The sequence below is a fragment of the Rhipicephalus microplus genome, chromosome X, assembly GCF_043290135.1.
Source record: "Rhipicephalus microplus isolate Deutch F79 chromosome X, USDA_Rmic, whole genome shotgun sequence".
NCBI classification, from domain to species: Eukaryota; Metazoa; Arthropoda; class Arachnida; order Ixodida; family Ixodidae; genus Rhipicephalus; species Rhipicephalus microplus.
The window spans coordinates 301,543,153-301,556,675 of NC_134710.1; the positions used below are offsets into that span (position 1 = coordinate 301,543,153).

At 44.4% G+C, this 13,523-nt stretch overlaps 1 protein-coding gene across 2 annotated transcripts; it reads right to left on the reverse strand.

Moving 5' to 3' along the window:
- Nucleotides 1–2,536: 2,536 nt before the first annotated feature.
- Nucleotides 2,537–12,474, reverse strand: LOC142777199 (uncharacterized). Of its 2 annotated transcripts, XM_075881519.1 has the most exons (4): nt 12,319–12,474; nt 9,055–9,292; nt 7,432–7,557; nt 2,537–2,884 (listed from the first exon to the last, which is right to left on the reverse strand). In XM_075881519.1, the coding sequence occupies exons 2-4, from the start codon at nt 9,262–9,264 to the stop codon at nt 2,720–2,722; spliced, it is 501 nt and encodes a 166-aa protein (XP_075737634.1). In that variant the 5' UTR covers nt 9,265–9,292; nt 12,319–12,474; the 3' UTR covers nt 2,537–2,719. The 2 variants fall into 2 exon arrangements, with proteins under 2 accessions (XP_075737634.1, XP_075737635.1); XM_075881520.1 differs by lacking the exon at nt 7,432–7,557.
- Between the last annotated feature and the right edge of the window lie 1,049 nt (nt 12,475–13,523).

Sequence of the window (13,523 nt, forward strand, 5' to 3'; positions counted from 1 at the left end):
CTTTTCCAATGTTGCAACCGATCATAGGAACTTCAGCCATTGCATGACGCATACGCAGCCCAGAGGCAAAATGCAACTGACACGTCGAAGCTTTTGCAATCATATATTGAATTTTGTCATGTACAATCATGCACACAGAAATATTTTTACATGATTAGTGCTATTAGAAATCTTTCAAGTACACTTCACTAATCGAGCCATAGCATCGAGCATACGCGTTTCGCAGGCGAATGAGTTCTAGAAAACACATTAGGCAGCACTAATTCCCTAATGGCACAAAGCCGAAAGATGTTAGGTTTCTGATGTGACGACGCGAAAACAGCATCAAATACTAGAGGACACTGTACCCTTTTTCAGGATGTTCAGAAAACACTGCTAATCGATAGTCGAGGCGTCTGAGAACATGTGCACCAAACATCATATCGACGCGACCGCGAATTTCTGGTCAACTCTGAAACTCAGATGGATATAGTTTCTTCTTCCCTCGATAAGTCATGCCAACCCGAAAGATCACGCCATAAACCCAAACGCTGCGGCCGTTAGCTGATTTGAGCATCGTGAACAGTACTGTTACTGCTGCCGCGGCGAGACGCCCCAGCAGCAGTAACGCAATGTAAGCCAGGCTGGATGGTTCCTACATTGTCATTCTCCTTTCTAAATAATAAGGCCTATTCCCCCTTCTCCTAACTGTTAGTCACGAGCTCGAAAAAAAAAAAAAGGCCAATCTGGCACAAAGCCGCGCAAAGCTTGAGACACCTACACACAAGAAATCTGAACACTTCTCTGATTGCTTTTAGGTCGTGTCCAGACATCAGCTATATAGGTGACGCGGGTTGCTAGTTCGTACTGAGCGAGCGCGGTAACGTGCTGGCTTGTCTTGCATTACGCAATTTGATTGGCAGGCAACTAGGCGTGACGTCATTCCTAGATCTACGGGCACGTCATCGTTTACGTAGCCGTTTATTGGGCGAACTGTTGCCTTCTTTATTTCTTGTGGACCAGTGGTGAGTGCTAGGATTTACCTAGTTTATGTGACACACATACCCGTTCATGAAGATCTTGATAGTTTTCGCGTAGGCCGCTTGGCGCGTACCCTCAGGCCACCCAAATTGCAGCCAGCTTAAGCAGCGTCACTTAAAAAAAAAAACATGGCATATCCTCGAGGGGAATGATGAGGAGTGGTCGAAGCAGTGGGACCGTTTGGGCCGTAAATCACCCTTTACATTGCCCACTCGCGCATGAAAACGGCTGACAAATGGGTGTACAGTTATATACAATGTTTATTGGCCATAAATGGTACGTAGTGTTGACTTGTATTTTCGTTTTGCCTTCATTACTAATGCTTTGTGGTATCGATTCTAGCCGGAAGTTGGCAAAGACGAGGCCTGGGCACGTTCCCCTGGTAGTTGGTGGCTGTTTCCAGTCATACGAAATGCATCGTAGAACATGTCGAGACGTCATCTACTGCATCAGCCAGTCGTCGTTCGTGATCATCATCGTAATGACCGTCATCATCATCGTCATGACGTAAAGGGTGTACCTTGCATGTGCTGTACTAGCTATGGCTTAGCTTCGTCAACGTCAGATTTACTATCCCTAGGTGCACATGCCCTTGTACACAGCAACGGGAAAGTGTGCGAGGCCATGCAAGATTTCATTGTACAGTTTAAGGAATTTAGTTAATAACCTCTATACCAAAATGTTCTCAGTTAACCAATGAAGGCTATAGAATTTTTTTGATATCAATCATTTATTGCTCATTCAGTAGGAACTAATTCATCTAAATTTTTCTCAAGGATATTTTAGAAAAAAATCAGTATTTCTGTAAATTTTTTGCCAGTATTTAAATATATACATTCCCCTTTTTTTTCTTTTTGGTAAGCTACCCAATACTTGGCCGATTCCCCAGGGTGAGGAGGAGGAGGAGGAATAAATGAGGAAGGACAGGGAGCCCCAGGGTGAGTGTGATCCACAAGTTTAGGATCTACATATACATCTACAACAACAGAGGATAGGCCTCGTTCATAAGCTGCTTGGCATCTAAACAAAAAAAAAAAAAAAGAAGAGTGCTTAAGCTCATGACTCGCGCTAACAAACCGACAAATCTTCCTGCCCTTTCCTCCCCCCTCCCCACATCTCCCCGTAGATTTCAGCCCGCTCGCTGGTACGATGGCAGAGAGACTCCGTAAAGAGACTGAAAGGTAAAATTCTCCTCGCACTTGACGGATTCTAAATATCTTCGGGGCAGCCGATTCGCAAGGGAATAAACTCCTTCAATGGGGTCATATGATGATAACTTTAAGGACCTTTAAGACATGAGCAAAACAATCCCATTTTCTGTGCCTGTGTAGAACAGGAGTACCATTGGACTTCACATCCCTGGTGGTACATCATTAATCAGTTGCGACCATTTCCTGATGCTCATGAAAGCCCGCGGCAAATGTAATGGCGTGATCGTTATCGGGTGAGAAATATTAAGATATGCTTCATAGTGTGTACTGACTTTCCATTCGCGGTGAACGACTTGGCAGGTGTGTATATTGTGTAGTTGGCTTGGCGTCCAAAGTTTATTGCTAGGGATCAAATTCCGAGCGTTCTTGGGATAAATTAGTGCTAGTAATGGACATTGAAATTGAGACCACGTGATTTTCAATGCAATTGCAGTGAGCGTTTGGGAGGTCAGCTATGCATGCTCGTCGTCCAGGGGCTGCGAGTCGAATCACTTTGAGACAGGCTCTTCGACGCCGTTGACTAAGCGGCGTACGAGCTTGTCGTTCTCGTACTCCTCGATCGTCTCAATGCCATTATCAATAATCACTCGCTTTTCGAACTTTCCTTTCGCGCCCTTCGGTGGCCACGAACCCGGCAAGCTGACGTTCGTCACCTGGAAGAAATAAAAAAAAAGGCAATTTTTGAATCATCATCATCAGCATCAGCCGCAGCAGCAGCAGGATCAGCAGAAGCCTGACTACGCCAACTGCAGCGTAAATGTACCTCCCATATTCCGTCAGTCAACCAGGTGCTGTGCTTTCTGGTACCACGTTATACCTGCAAACTCCCTATCTGATCTGCCCACCTAATATTCTGTCTCGCTCTCCCGCATTTGACCTCTTTCGGCATCCAGTTAGCTACCTTTAAAGGGGCTCTGAAACACCTTTTTGTGTAACCATGAAATGAACTCTCTGTAAGAGCTTATTGCCTCACGAATTAAACGGTGCAAAAATTTTAAAAATCCGTCCTGTGCGAGTCGAGTTACAAAGATTCGTTGCATGCTGCGATTGCATTCTCTCTTCTCTCGTCCCGACGAAAGCGCTGGAAGCTAAGCAGGGAGGGATGGCAGGCGCAAAAAAAAAAAAAAAAAAAAACCGCCACGCGTGCTTCGTGACCTTGAGCACTTTTTTTAATGCGCGGTTGTTTCAGTGTCATCATGCGCGCACGCATGGACAAGTTGCGGCAATCTCTGTAACGACCGAGCGTGCTCTGTTCAAATGGCTGATAGATGGCGATAGATGATAAATGGCTGATAGATGGGCTTACTACGAGTAATTTTGGGGCGTATTCTGTGATTTGTCGAGAGAAGAGAAAGCAATTTTCAGCTTACTTTAATAGTTTATTGCGAATTCCAGGCCGCGTGCTGCGCTATAATATTGGGCTCGCGTGTTGTCGGGAGCCTCTACTACCGATCGGCAGCGCTTTCTGACCTTGCTCAAAATGTGTTGCAGGGCCCCTTTAATGACCAGCGGTCATCCTGCCTACGCGCTAAGTGCCTGGTTCATGTCCACTTCTTGATTTCAATTGTGATATTCTTTCAACTGAGATACTGCTGGTATCTCGACCTAATCAAATACCTTCTTGTGATCTTTGAAGGCTACGTATATGAGTTGGTTGTATTCCGCTCATTTCTGTATCACCTGAATGACACTATGCATGTGGCCTATTGTTGATTAGCCTGTACGGAATTCTGCTTGGTCCTTCGGTTGACTGAACTCTAATTTCTTCTTATTTCTTTTACCTATTATTTTTGTATATATACTTTGGAGACAATATATAGTAAGCTGATCAGCCTGTAATTTTTCAAGTCCTTGACATTCCCTTTCTTATGAATTGAGATGATGTTGGTATTCTTCCGAGACTCTGGTACCCTCGCCATGAAGACACAAGGTGGTTTTAAAACCTTACAATTCTATTGTTTCTGCATTGAATCTTACCAACTACTTCCACATCCTGTGCAATGTGCGGTTGTCCACACAGACTGAAGTTTATTTCATTTTTATTTTCACTTTTATGCCTCATCCACGTGCATTTACGGTTAGACCGTTTTCTGTAAAAGGTATGCAAAATGAGTTATTACGTTTTTTAACTCTACAAAAAACTTTCTGGCATTTCTAGAGGTGATTTGACTTTCTACCAGTGCATGCGTGGTCTCCGGCCTGCTTCTTGCTTATCTTAGCCTTAAAGTCACCATCAGTACTGCATGCTATGTATATACCTCATGCATTGCTGATTCTACTCTTTAAAAAGCGTTCAGCCAAATGATCATCATGGCTGGATATACCGCGTAGACCTGTACCACTTACAACTTGTACTTCTTACTAACCATAAATACAATATTTGCCACCCTCTCAATAATGCCATAGTATACCTCCATGTTACTGGCTTTATTTTTATGGATAATGAGATAATGAACCCCCCGCCCAGTTCTCTTCTGTCAACTTTGCCACGATAGCATAGAACGTGTCCGATCTTTAAGCCTTATGTGTCCTCCTAGCTTCGCTGAGCCCTATTACATCCCACTTAGCAAGTTCCTACAATAGCACAGCTAGACGCCTCGCTAGATAACGTTCTAGCGTTAAACGTAGCCAGTTAAACGTAGCTAAAGGTGGCCTGTCCAGAGCCTGCAGAGATTCTTGGCGCCCTCCGCTGCGTCGCAGGTCTGACCACCGCCTTGGCCAGTTGCTTCGCCGCCACTGGGCACCGAGCACCAGTGGTTAATTAGTGTATTCATGTGAGTACTGCAACAGGACGGCCGATCCTGCTCTCTTGAGGCAGTGCATTACCGGCTGTAGTCAACAGTGACTGGCTGCACCTTAGGCCTTTTTTGATGGAATTTCATCACCACGCCGATTTTTAAAAATCTGGTTGGAAATTGCCGGCGTGGGAATTCGCACCATGGACCTCTTACATGTAAGTTTAGTGCTCTGCCTCTAAGTATACAGGAGTTGTACCACACTTTCTTAGTACTCTTGAATTCTACATTGACTGCGGATCAGGTCTCAACTCGACCTTCCTCGTAGCTCACGTGGCCTTCCCGTAACTCTATATATAATTCAGTACATCTGCTTGGAAGAAATAATTTATGGAATTCAGTACATCTACTTGGAAGAAATAATTTACTTCGCTGCACTACTTGGAATGCTTAGACGTTACTTTGAATGCGCGTTTAAGGTCTGCTCCGGGGTTCATCCTACGCTCTCGCGATTATTATTCTGCTTTGGCTAAGTGAAAGAAAAATCTCCTTCACCTAACTGAAGTGAAGAAGAATCAAGTGACCCTAATCCCGACAAGTCGAGTATGATCACTGTGGATGACCGAAAGAAGTTGGAAAGAAAGCGAAAACATCCAGACTAATGTGTACGATCTGTTACCCGCAGTCTCCATTCATCCATTGATGCCATCACTATGAAGTCCCTATACCTGCGCCCAGTCATCGTTCATTAGGTCATGCTTACATGACACATATCACTTACATGGCTGCGTCTCTTTTATATGGTGCCACAAAAAACTAAGCTTCGCGTTTAATACCGCGAGTTACGTATTTAGAGAATACAAATCGGCTATTAATTGTGCAGCGTTGGAGGTCGCACGCAGGACACTAATCACCTTTTGTGCTTGAAAAATTTACGACAGTTGCATTTATATAAGGAATCAATACCGACACATACCATTAATAATAATTAGCATGATAAACCTAATGGTATAATAAAGAAAATAGGGTCAACAAAAAAGAGTCTAGTGCTGGGCTTGCTCGTACCTAGTTTGGTCAACGTGATTGCCAGCTAAGTATCCAAGACGCAATAAAAGCTTGTAATGTTGCCCTTCTGAACACGCAGTTGAATTATTTAGTGCATAAGGCACAAAAAACAAGCGTGAGCAGCCCTTAGTTCTCGTAATTGTTTTTTTTTTCTGGTCAGCCTTACCATTTTCACGTCTTTAACGCGGTAAGCAACACGTACGCCACCCCAGCGCACCCAATAAACATCACTCTTGAAAACTACATGATAGCCTAAGACATTCAACCTATTTTTGCGACGATGCAACACAAATATCCCACGAAAACCAATGACTGTCGTCGCTGTAAGAGAAGATCGTGCGGTTGGTTTCAGTGTAGCTGATGAGCCAATGTTGGGTGACTACGGCCAGCTTGTGTATCAAATTAGAGCACACATGGACGCGTTTAGTAGCCAGCCAGACAGCAAAACGTGCGGTTCCACATGAGCTCCGTCGCAAACTAGTTCATCCAGTTTTCGTGCAGCGTTGCTCAACGCATAAGGCCCCGGGCGCACCCTTTCCGGTACCAACTTGGGTAATGTAATAAGTAAACTTGGCCGATATCGAAATCGATTCAATGTCGCCTTGCGCCTTCCCTAGGGCACGAAGAGGGGGGACCGAATAATGTTTTTTCCCTTGTATCAATAAGTTGTTTCTACGCGGCGTTTAGGCTGCAAGCCCCAAGGTCGCTGGTGCGATCCCGCCCATGGCGCCCGGGTTTTCATGGTGGCTAAACTCTAGAGAACTACGCACCGTGGTGTGATATCAGCGTACGCTAAAGGGGCTCTGCAATACCTTTCAAGTTGATCAGAAAATGGTGGCAATAGGTAGTCTTGACTCCTGCGAACACGTGAGCCAAATGATGCCATATACCTAACTGACCATGCCATAAGCACAGAGGCCACGGCCATTGGCTTGTTGGAGCATCGTAAGTTTCATATTTACTGCGGTCGACGCGGGATGTCACGACGCGCCCTCATGCGTGCTCGCGATCAGACTGAAAGTAAGCCGCGTGTTGGAGGAAAAATAATGAAGTACTCGAGGTCATTATGTGCCAATAAATTATTAATTCAAAAGGTGTTGCAAGGGCCCCTTTAAAGAACACCGGATGGTCTGAATTTCTGCCGCGGCTTGTATAATCACGTCGTGGTTTTAGCACTTAACACTCCACAAATTACTGTTTGTTAGGTCGCTTAGAGATAGTTAGCCCAAAGAAAATTGTTGTTACATGTTCACCGTCACCCGCGCCGAACGCTGAGGTATAGATAGGAGAACAATACTGCGGTTTTCAGGTGACACTGATATTTATGGTGCAGTATGCCTTAGTGCCGACATAGACTGCGACCTCGATGGTCCGATATGGAGTATATAAGCTACACTTACGATATCTATTGTGTCGCAGACTACGCAGCTGTCAAATCCTTCAAAATTGTGTCTTTGGTGCGACCGCGTTGGAGGTAAAGGGGTATCAGCAGAAGCGTTAACGGGGTCGACGAACCAGCATGTCTCCTAAAAGGAGAATTGGCGGTATCATTAATGCGTTTATACACTCATGAGGACTTGTGCACCGAGGCCGATGCATCTCCTTAATAAAGCAGTATTAGGTAAACGCATAAAAATACGTTTTAATTTACTTACATACCTATTAAGGAAGCTTCAGGTCGGAGACAGCTACAATGCCCTTCATTCAAGTGCACGCAAACGCGGGCACGCTTTCGAGACTGCTGGACCAACTTGAATGGTTCACTGATTTTGAAAATAAATGCGGAATTTTAGGGACTGTGTGAAGCAGACTTATAATTTAGTTTGGAAAAGATGCCGAAAATGTATAAGCTCCTACAAAAAATATAACCTTTTTAAGTTTGGAAATTCGAAACTTCACAAAAAGAAAAGGATACCGCAAGCAATTCGGTAAGTTGAATTTCTCAGTGTGTATAAAGCTTATTGAAGTACGACGTTACAGGATGACTTTGATCTGGCCGGGTTGGTTCATAAGAATAGGAAGGCTCAGCAACCCTGAGAGGACGGACAAAGAACACACGACACACACAATCTCTATAGAGCCCAGTGCTCGTTTGTGTCGCGTGTTCTTCGTCTGTATCAGTCACGCTGTGTCGTCCTATTGGTAAGTTTCTGCTGGCGTGAAATTCCATCAAAATATTTACGGGAGTTTTGCAAAAGCCTTACTCACAAAACTGTGTGCTATATTTTATACAAGGCGTTGTGCATTAATTTCGGCAGCTTTACATGGATCATCAAGTACAGCTTATGAAACTAAATAGCACTTTATTGGCAGAGGTGTGGAGTTAGCATCATCGTTTCGTTTTATAAGTTTTACAATTTTCAACAATTTTTGTAAGTAAATTTAGATGGTCTAAGTAAAAAAAATCATGCGATGAGAAAATTTCCATTTCGCTTCAATGCATCAAATTTCCTCAAACTGAATGCCCTTATCACCGAGGGAAAGTGCGCTTTTTCAGTGTAATTAGACGGGTGTCCTCGAGATAAAGCCTCCTCTTAAGCAACAAAGTTTCGTTCCAGTACGGATCCATGAGTAATACAGGAATAGGGGCCGCCTATCGTGTGCACACATGACGCTTTTGTCGTACGTCTCCATTCGTTCACGCCTCATTGATCCACCAAGCAATGATTCAAACTTCATTTGCAAAGCCGGTCAAAAAATGGTGACTGTCTAGCACTCATTATAGACCAATATAGAGCGTGCGTGAGCGTCGCTTAGTTGATTGCCATGCTGGTTTGCGACTCGCCATTGAGAATACAGGTGGCCTCTTTGCTTGCCAACCTATAATGGCGAGGTACTATTAACAAACGCACACGTTGAGTCCGAAACATGCCGGTAGGCTGCTAGATATGATGGGACATGTCCCCGAACGCCGGAACAAGAATGACACGAAACGATTGGGTTTCCATCTTCCATTAGAGTAGTCGTTTGTAACGACGTGAGCTGCCACATCCCGTCTTTAGACACCAATCGAATATGCGTACCTGGCCAGTCTGATCTATGATCTCGTGATTCGTGCCTTCTTTGGAGATGGTGGTCCGAATGTTGAACTGGCCTCCGCCGGTGATTTTCAGGTTGCCGCCTTGCTCTTCCTCGTTCACTTGCATCGTGCTTACTTCAATGCGCGAGCTCGAGCTGCCGGATCCCGTCACGCTCACTTTCGAGGGCTGGCGAGACACGTTGGTGGACGACATTGCTTCTGTACGGATGTCTGTGCACTACCTGTCGAGAGAACATCCAAACAAACGATGAAAAGTAAATGGTCCAATTAACAGTAACATAAGAAACAAATATAAAGCGGGCTAACAGAAGCTACGTAAAGTTTCATGTATGCTTCTATTAAACCAGCGACTCATACTAGCCTCAAAGGTTTGTCAACTGCACTGCTTAAACTCTGCTAAGCTTAACACTTGGTAATAAGTGCTCAGCTTTATAGTGTGGCCTCGCCAGCAACTGGTAATAATATTAGCTGTCCCCTATAGTGGAAGGTTATACTTAAGCCGTCAGCTGACGACGTCATTGTTGCAGGAAGAGCTATATTCGTCCGATGGCCCCCAAAGCGAAAGAAAAAGGCGTCCCTTGAGTCGAAATAAGTGAGAATTATATATATATATATATATATATATATATATATATATATATATATATATATATATATATTAAGAATGCCACATTTCTGTGCCGATGAGATGTAGTGACGAAATTCAGTGGATCTGTTCAGCCGAAATCGGTGCACTCCTTAGGTATTGTTCACCATGGGTGCAAATGACATGCAAAGTGTCAATATATATATTTTTTTTAACCATATACCGGTGACTGCACGGTGAAGTGGCAGAAGTCTGAATTCAGTACGGGAGGTCTTCTGTATAGAGCTCAAGAGCCCGTATTTGTCATTAAGCTACATTATGAAATCGCCCCTGGGCGATGAAAGGCCTGACCTTGCCACAGGAAAAATAGAACCCAGCACTATAGCGCAGTAACTGACCAATACATTTATATAGCATTTCCCATTTAACTTTTCCAATGTCAACACTAGCTGCTCGGGCAAATTCAGGCTGGTTGGGCAAGAGAGTTCTAAGGGTTTGTGGATCGAAGTAAGTCACTACGGCTGAGCTTGACAGCTTTCAATCAACTATAGCCTTGCTTAGTGCAGCTATGGACGACAGCCTGTGAAGCATTTTATTTTGCCTGAGATGTGGTAATCCTCCTAAAGGTCAAAAGAACTGGCTAACTGTGTACAGCACTGGCTAAAGGGCACGTGCACAATGGATGCCAATCAGAAATAAAAGTAAAAGGGAGCGATGTCCACGTACGAGACCCCAGACAGTTTGCATTTTTGTTGGTTGGCTCCGAAGGCCATCGTTTCAACCTTGAACTACGATAAATGCCGACCAGAGAGTTTTTCGTAATGCGTTTCAGTCCCTGTTACGTAATGCAGAAACGCCCCCGTAACAAAGAATAGCAAAATTTGAGTGCCGAAGCGCGAGCTAGAGCACAACTTGGACTGGATAAATGGCAAGTCATCTGACATACAGAAAAATAGACCACGTATTCTTTGCGTCTTACGTGTGCAACTTGTCGGTTTGCTGCTTCAATGAAATTGGTGCAAACCACATGTTCACCCGCCATGCTATCAGCAAAAAGAATAGACGCAAAGGCTGCCCTTCAGGTTAAAAAATATAGCTTGAAACTGCACTCTTCTCGCTCACAACGCAAAAGAAATATGTACCTAAGCGCCAAGCCTCACACGCAAATTCAAGGCGACTCGATGGCGCGAGTGAGATGATGTGCTGCTTCCCGCGACGAGATACTGCATCACAATGCGCTCTCGTTCAAGTTTCGTCACTTATTGCCACGGGGCGTTCCAGACTCACTTAACAAAGCGGTTTCGCTTTCTGCGGACCGGGTGCCTTCAACTTTGGTTAATAATATTGAAACTACGTTGTTGCTTGGATTTCTAAAAAAATTATATATTCAAAAACCTTGCTCTATCGTGAAAATAGGGGCAAGCTTTCTTTCTTTCTTTCTTTCTTTCTTTCTTTCTTTCTTTCTTTCTTTCTTTCTTTCTTTCTTTCTTTCTTTCTTTCTTTCTTTCTTTCTTTCTTCTCTCTTCTTTCTTTCTTTCTTTCTTTCTTTCTTTCTTTCTTTCTTTCTTTCTTTCTTTCTTTCTTTCTTTCTTTCTATAGCGATGCGCAGCGTTCGCTCCCAAGCCTTTTCCTTCCTCAGTGCCGGAAATCGCGCCTTCATGCAAGTACGTGGCGGCGCAACACTGCAGTTCTTACAGGCAACAACGACAATCTTGCACTCATATTTCGGCAACAACGAAATGACCTCGACAGAGAGTCCCATTTTCATGTCAAAAACAGCTGATCGCCGACAACCAATCGATCGATAGAGCACCAATTATGAGAAAACGGTATACGCGTGTGACCGCCGCACTCCCGAGGGCCCTATTTCTTCGCGTTTTCGTGTGTGCCGGGTTTTTATCGTACGACGCCGCCACCGAAATCAGTGTCATTAAGAGGCTCAGCCTGAAAACTATGTATTCCATCTACTGTGACACCTTACAGTGATAACTAATAAATAGGAAGTTTAGAAGATTTCATTGATTAATATCTCCACGTAAATGTAGCTGCGGCAAAATATTTCGCCTCAACGTAAAGCTTTTCTGCGAAGACAGCAGGAGCATTTTCATCTAGAAAGCGTGTTGTCTAAAAAAGAGAGTAAATTCTTGTTCTAATATGAGAGAAAAAGAGAAACATATCGGGAGACTGGAAGCACCGCTGTGAAGTTGCGGCGTCAGTTCATCGTGGTGTCATATTTCTCCAGGGCCTGCTTGAGCCCATTTATTTTATGGGCTTATTTTACAGAACCACGCTGACTCAAACACGACTGGAATAAATGATCACTATACTTCACGTCAAGCTGATTTCCGCTGCGCGGCTTCCTATCGAAATTGGGAAAAAAAAAGAAAATTGTTCGTTTTACCCTCTCACAGTGCAGATTACGTTTCCAGTCCATACTGAGCTGATGTTTATTTACATTGTACCTATAAACTCCCCTAAATGACACTTCTACGTACCTAGACCCATCCCACTCCCCTTCAGTATGTCTACCAGAAAGAGGCGATGTTCACTCGATGCTCTGAATGGCTGCCGTCCTATGACGCGGTGCGTGACGACGGCACACTCCGTGCTGAAAGGCGTGCTTTGAGATAAGGCAGACAGATAAGGCACGAAGCAGCTTACCTCGAGAGATTTGGAGCCGCAGGCTCAAGCCGCGTGCAAGAGGCCGCTACGCCTTGGACGACGCACTCGGCCTCCTTCGCGGAGGCAGCAGCTGGCCGAGGTAGACGCAGCCCCGTCGACGTTTCCAGAACGTTCTGGCAGCCGGTGCAGCACGTTCGCAGCTCGAAGGCACGTGCGCACTCCCTCGATGACTATACCGAAAGCGCTGTCACAAATACGCAACGGGAATGCATCGGCCTTGCTATTGGGAAAATTGAGTTAGACCTCGCTATAGAAAATTTAATATAAAAGATTTTTTGACACAAGGGCACCTTTTACAACTTTATGCCCAATGACACCATGTATTTTAAATCTGAATTTGATGGGTGTTCTTCCGTGATTTCAATATGACGAAGGTTCGGTGCTGCCGCAGAGGAGGACTGAGATGAAATAGTGTAAGGCATAATTAGGATCCATCATAATTAACGCTTACTTACAATCGCATCTGTAACCTGTATTTTCACTTAAAAATAATTACAGTAAAGCCAGCCTTTACACGATCTGGCCGACTCTTGGCCGATCCTCCTGAGTATTCAGGTGCCAAACATCCAAGGAGCATCATCATCATCATCACAAGCTGAAACCACTGCTGGAGCCGCGGATAATATGGCTTCTTACCTTAGCATGACGATAGTTATAGCGCGAGAACAGAACGACGACGCAGAGACAAGAAGGACACGAAAGACACTTCGTGTCCTTCTTGTCTCTGTGTCGTCGTTCTGTTCTAGCGCTATAACTATCGTCATGTCATACCAACTAGTCCAAGCTGCCACACTGCTTACTTTAGGTTGTCGTCTTGCTCTGATATGGTTTTAGAGGGCAGCTCTGTTGGTTTTGTGGCAGGCGACTGTTGCGGATGTTGCACGTTCATTGAAGCTGGTGGAAACAAGTGGCGTTACAGTGCTTGGGGCAACAACCAAGGCTTTGATGACAAGTGGTGGTGGAAGAAAAGACCCGACAGCTTCACTTAGAGTGTGGACTGCATTTCTTTCGGGTTTACGTATCATCTTCGGCCGCTGCGGACATTAAGCCGCGGTCGTTGGATATTGTGTAAACGATGCGGCAGTAAAAGCGCCTTTTGCAACTATACTTTACCTAAAAAGTTAGTATTTCGATTCACCGATTTTTTAATTAACTAAGTGAATCCGATTTTATTAATTTTGTTA

What these genes read in the sequence shown, in the direction of transcription:
- LOC142777199 (XM_075881519.1), bottom strand. Translation starts at nt 9,264, where the DNA reads ATGTCGTCCACCAACGTGTCTCGCCAGCCCTCGAAAGTGAGCGTGACG. An exon ending in TCATAGATCAGACTGGCCAG is followed by an intron (nt 7,558 to 9,054) that starts GTACGCATATTC and finishes TTCTCCTTTTAG; the next exon opens with GAGACATGCTGGTTCGTCGA. An exon ending in TCTGCGACACAATAGATATC is followed by an intron (nt 2,885 to 7,431) that starts GTAAGTGTAGCT and finishes TATTTCTTCCAG; the next exon opens with GTGACGAACGTCAGCTTGCC.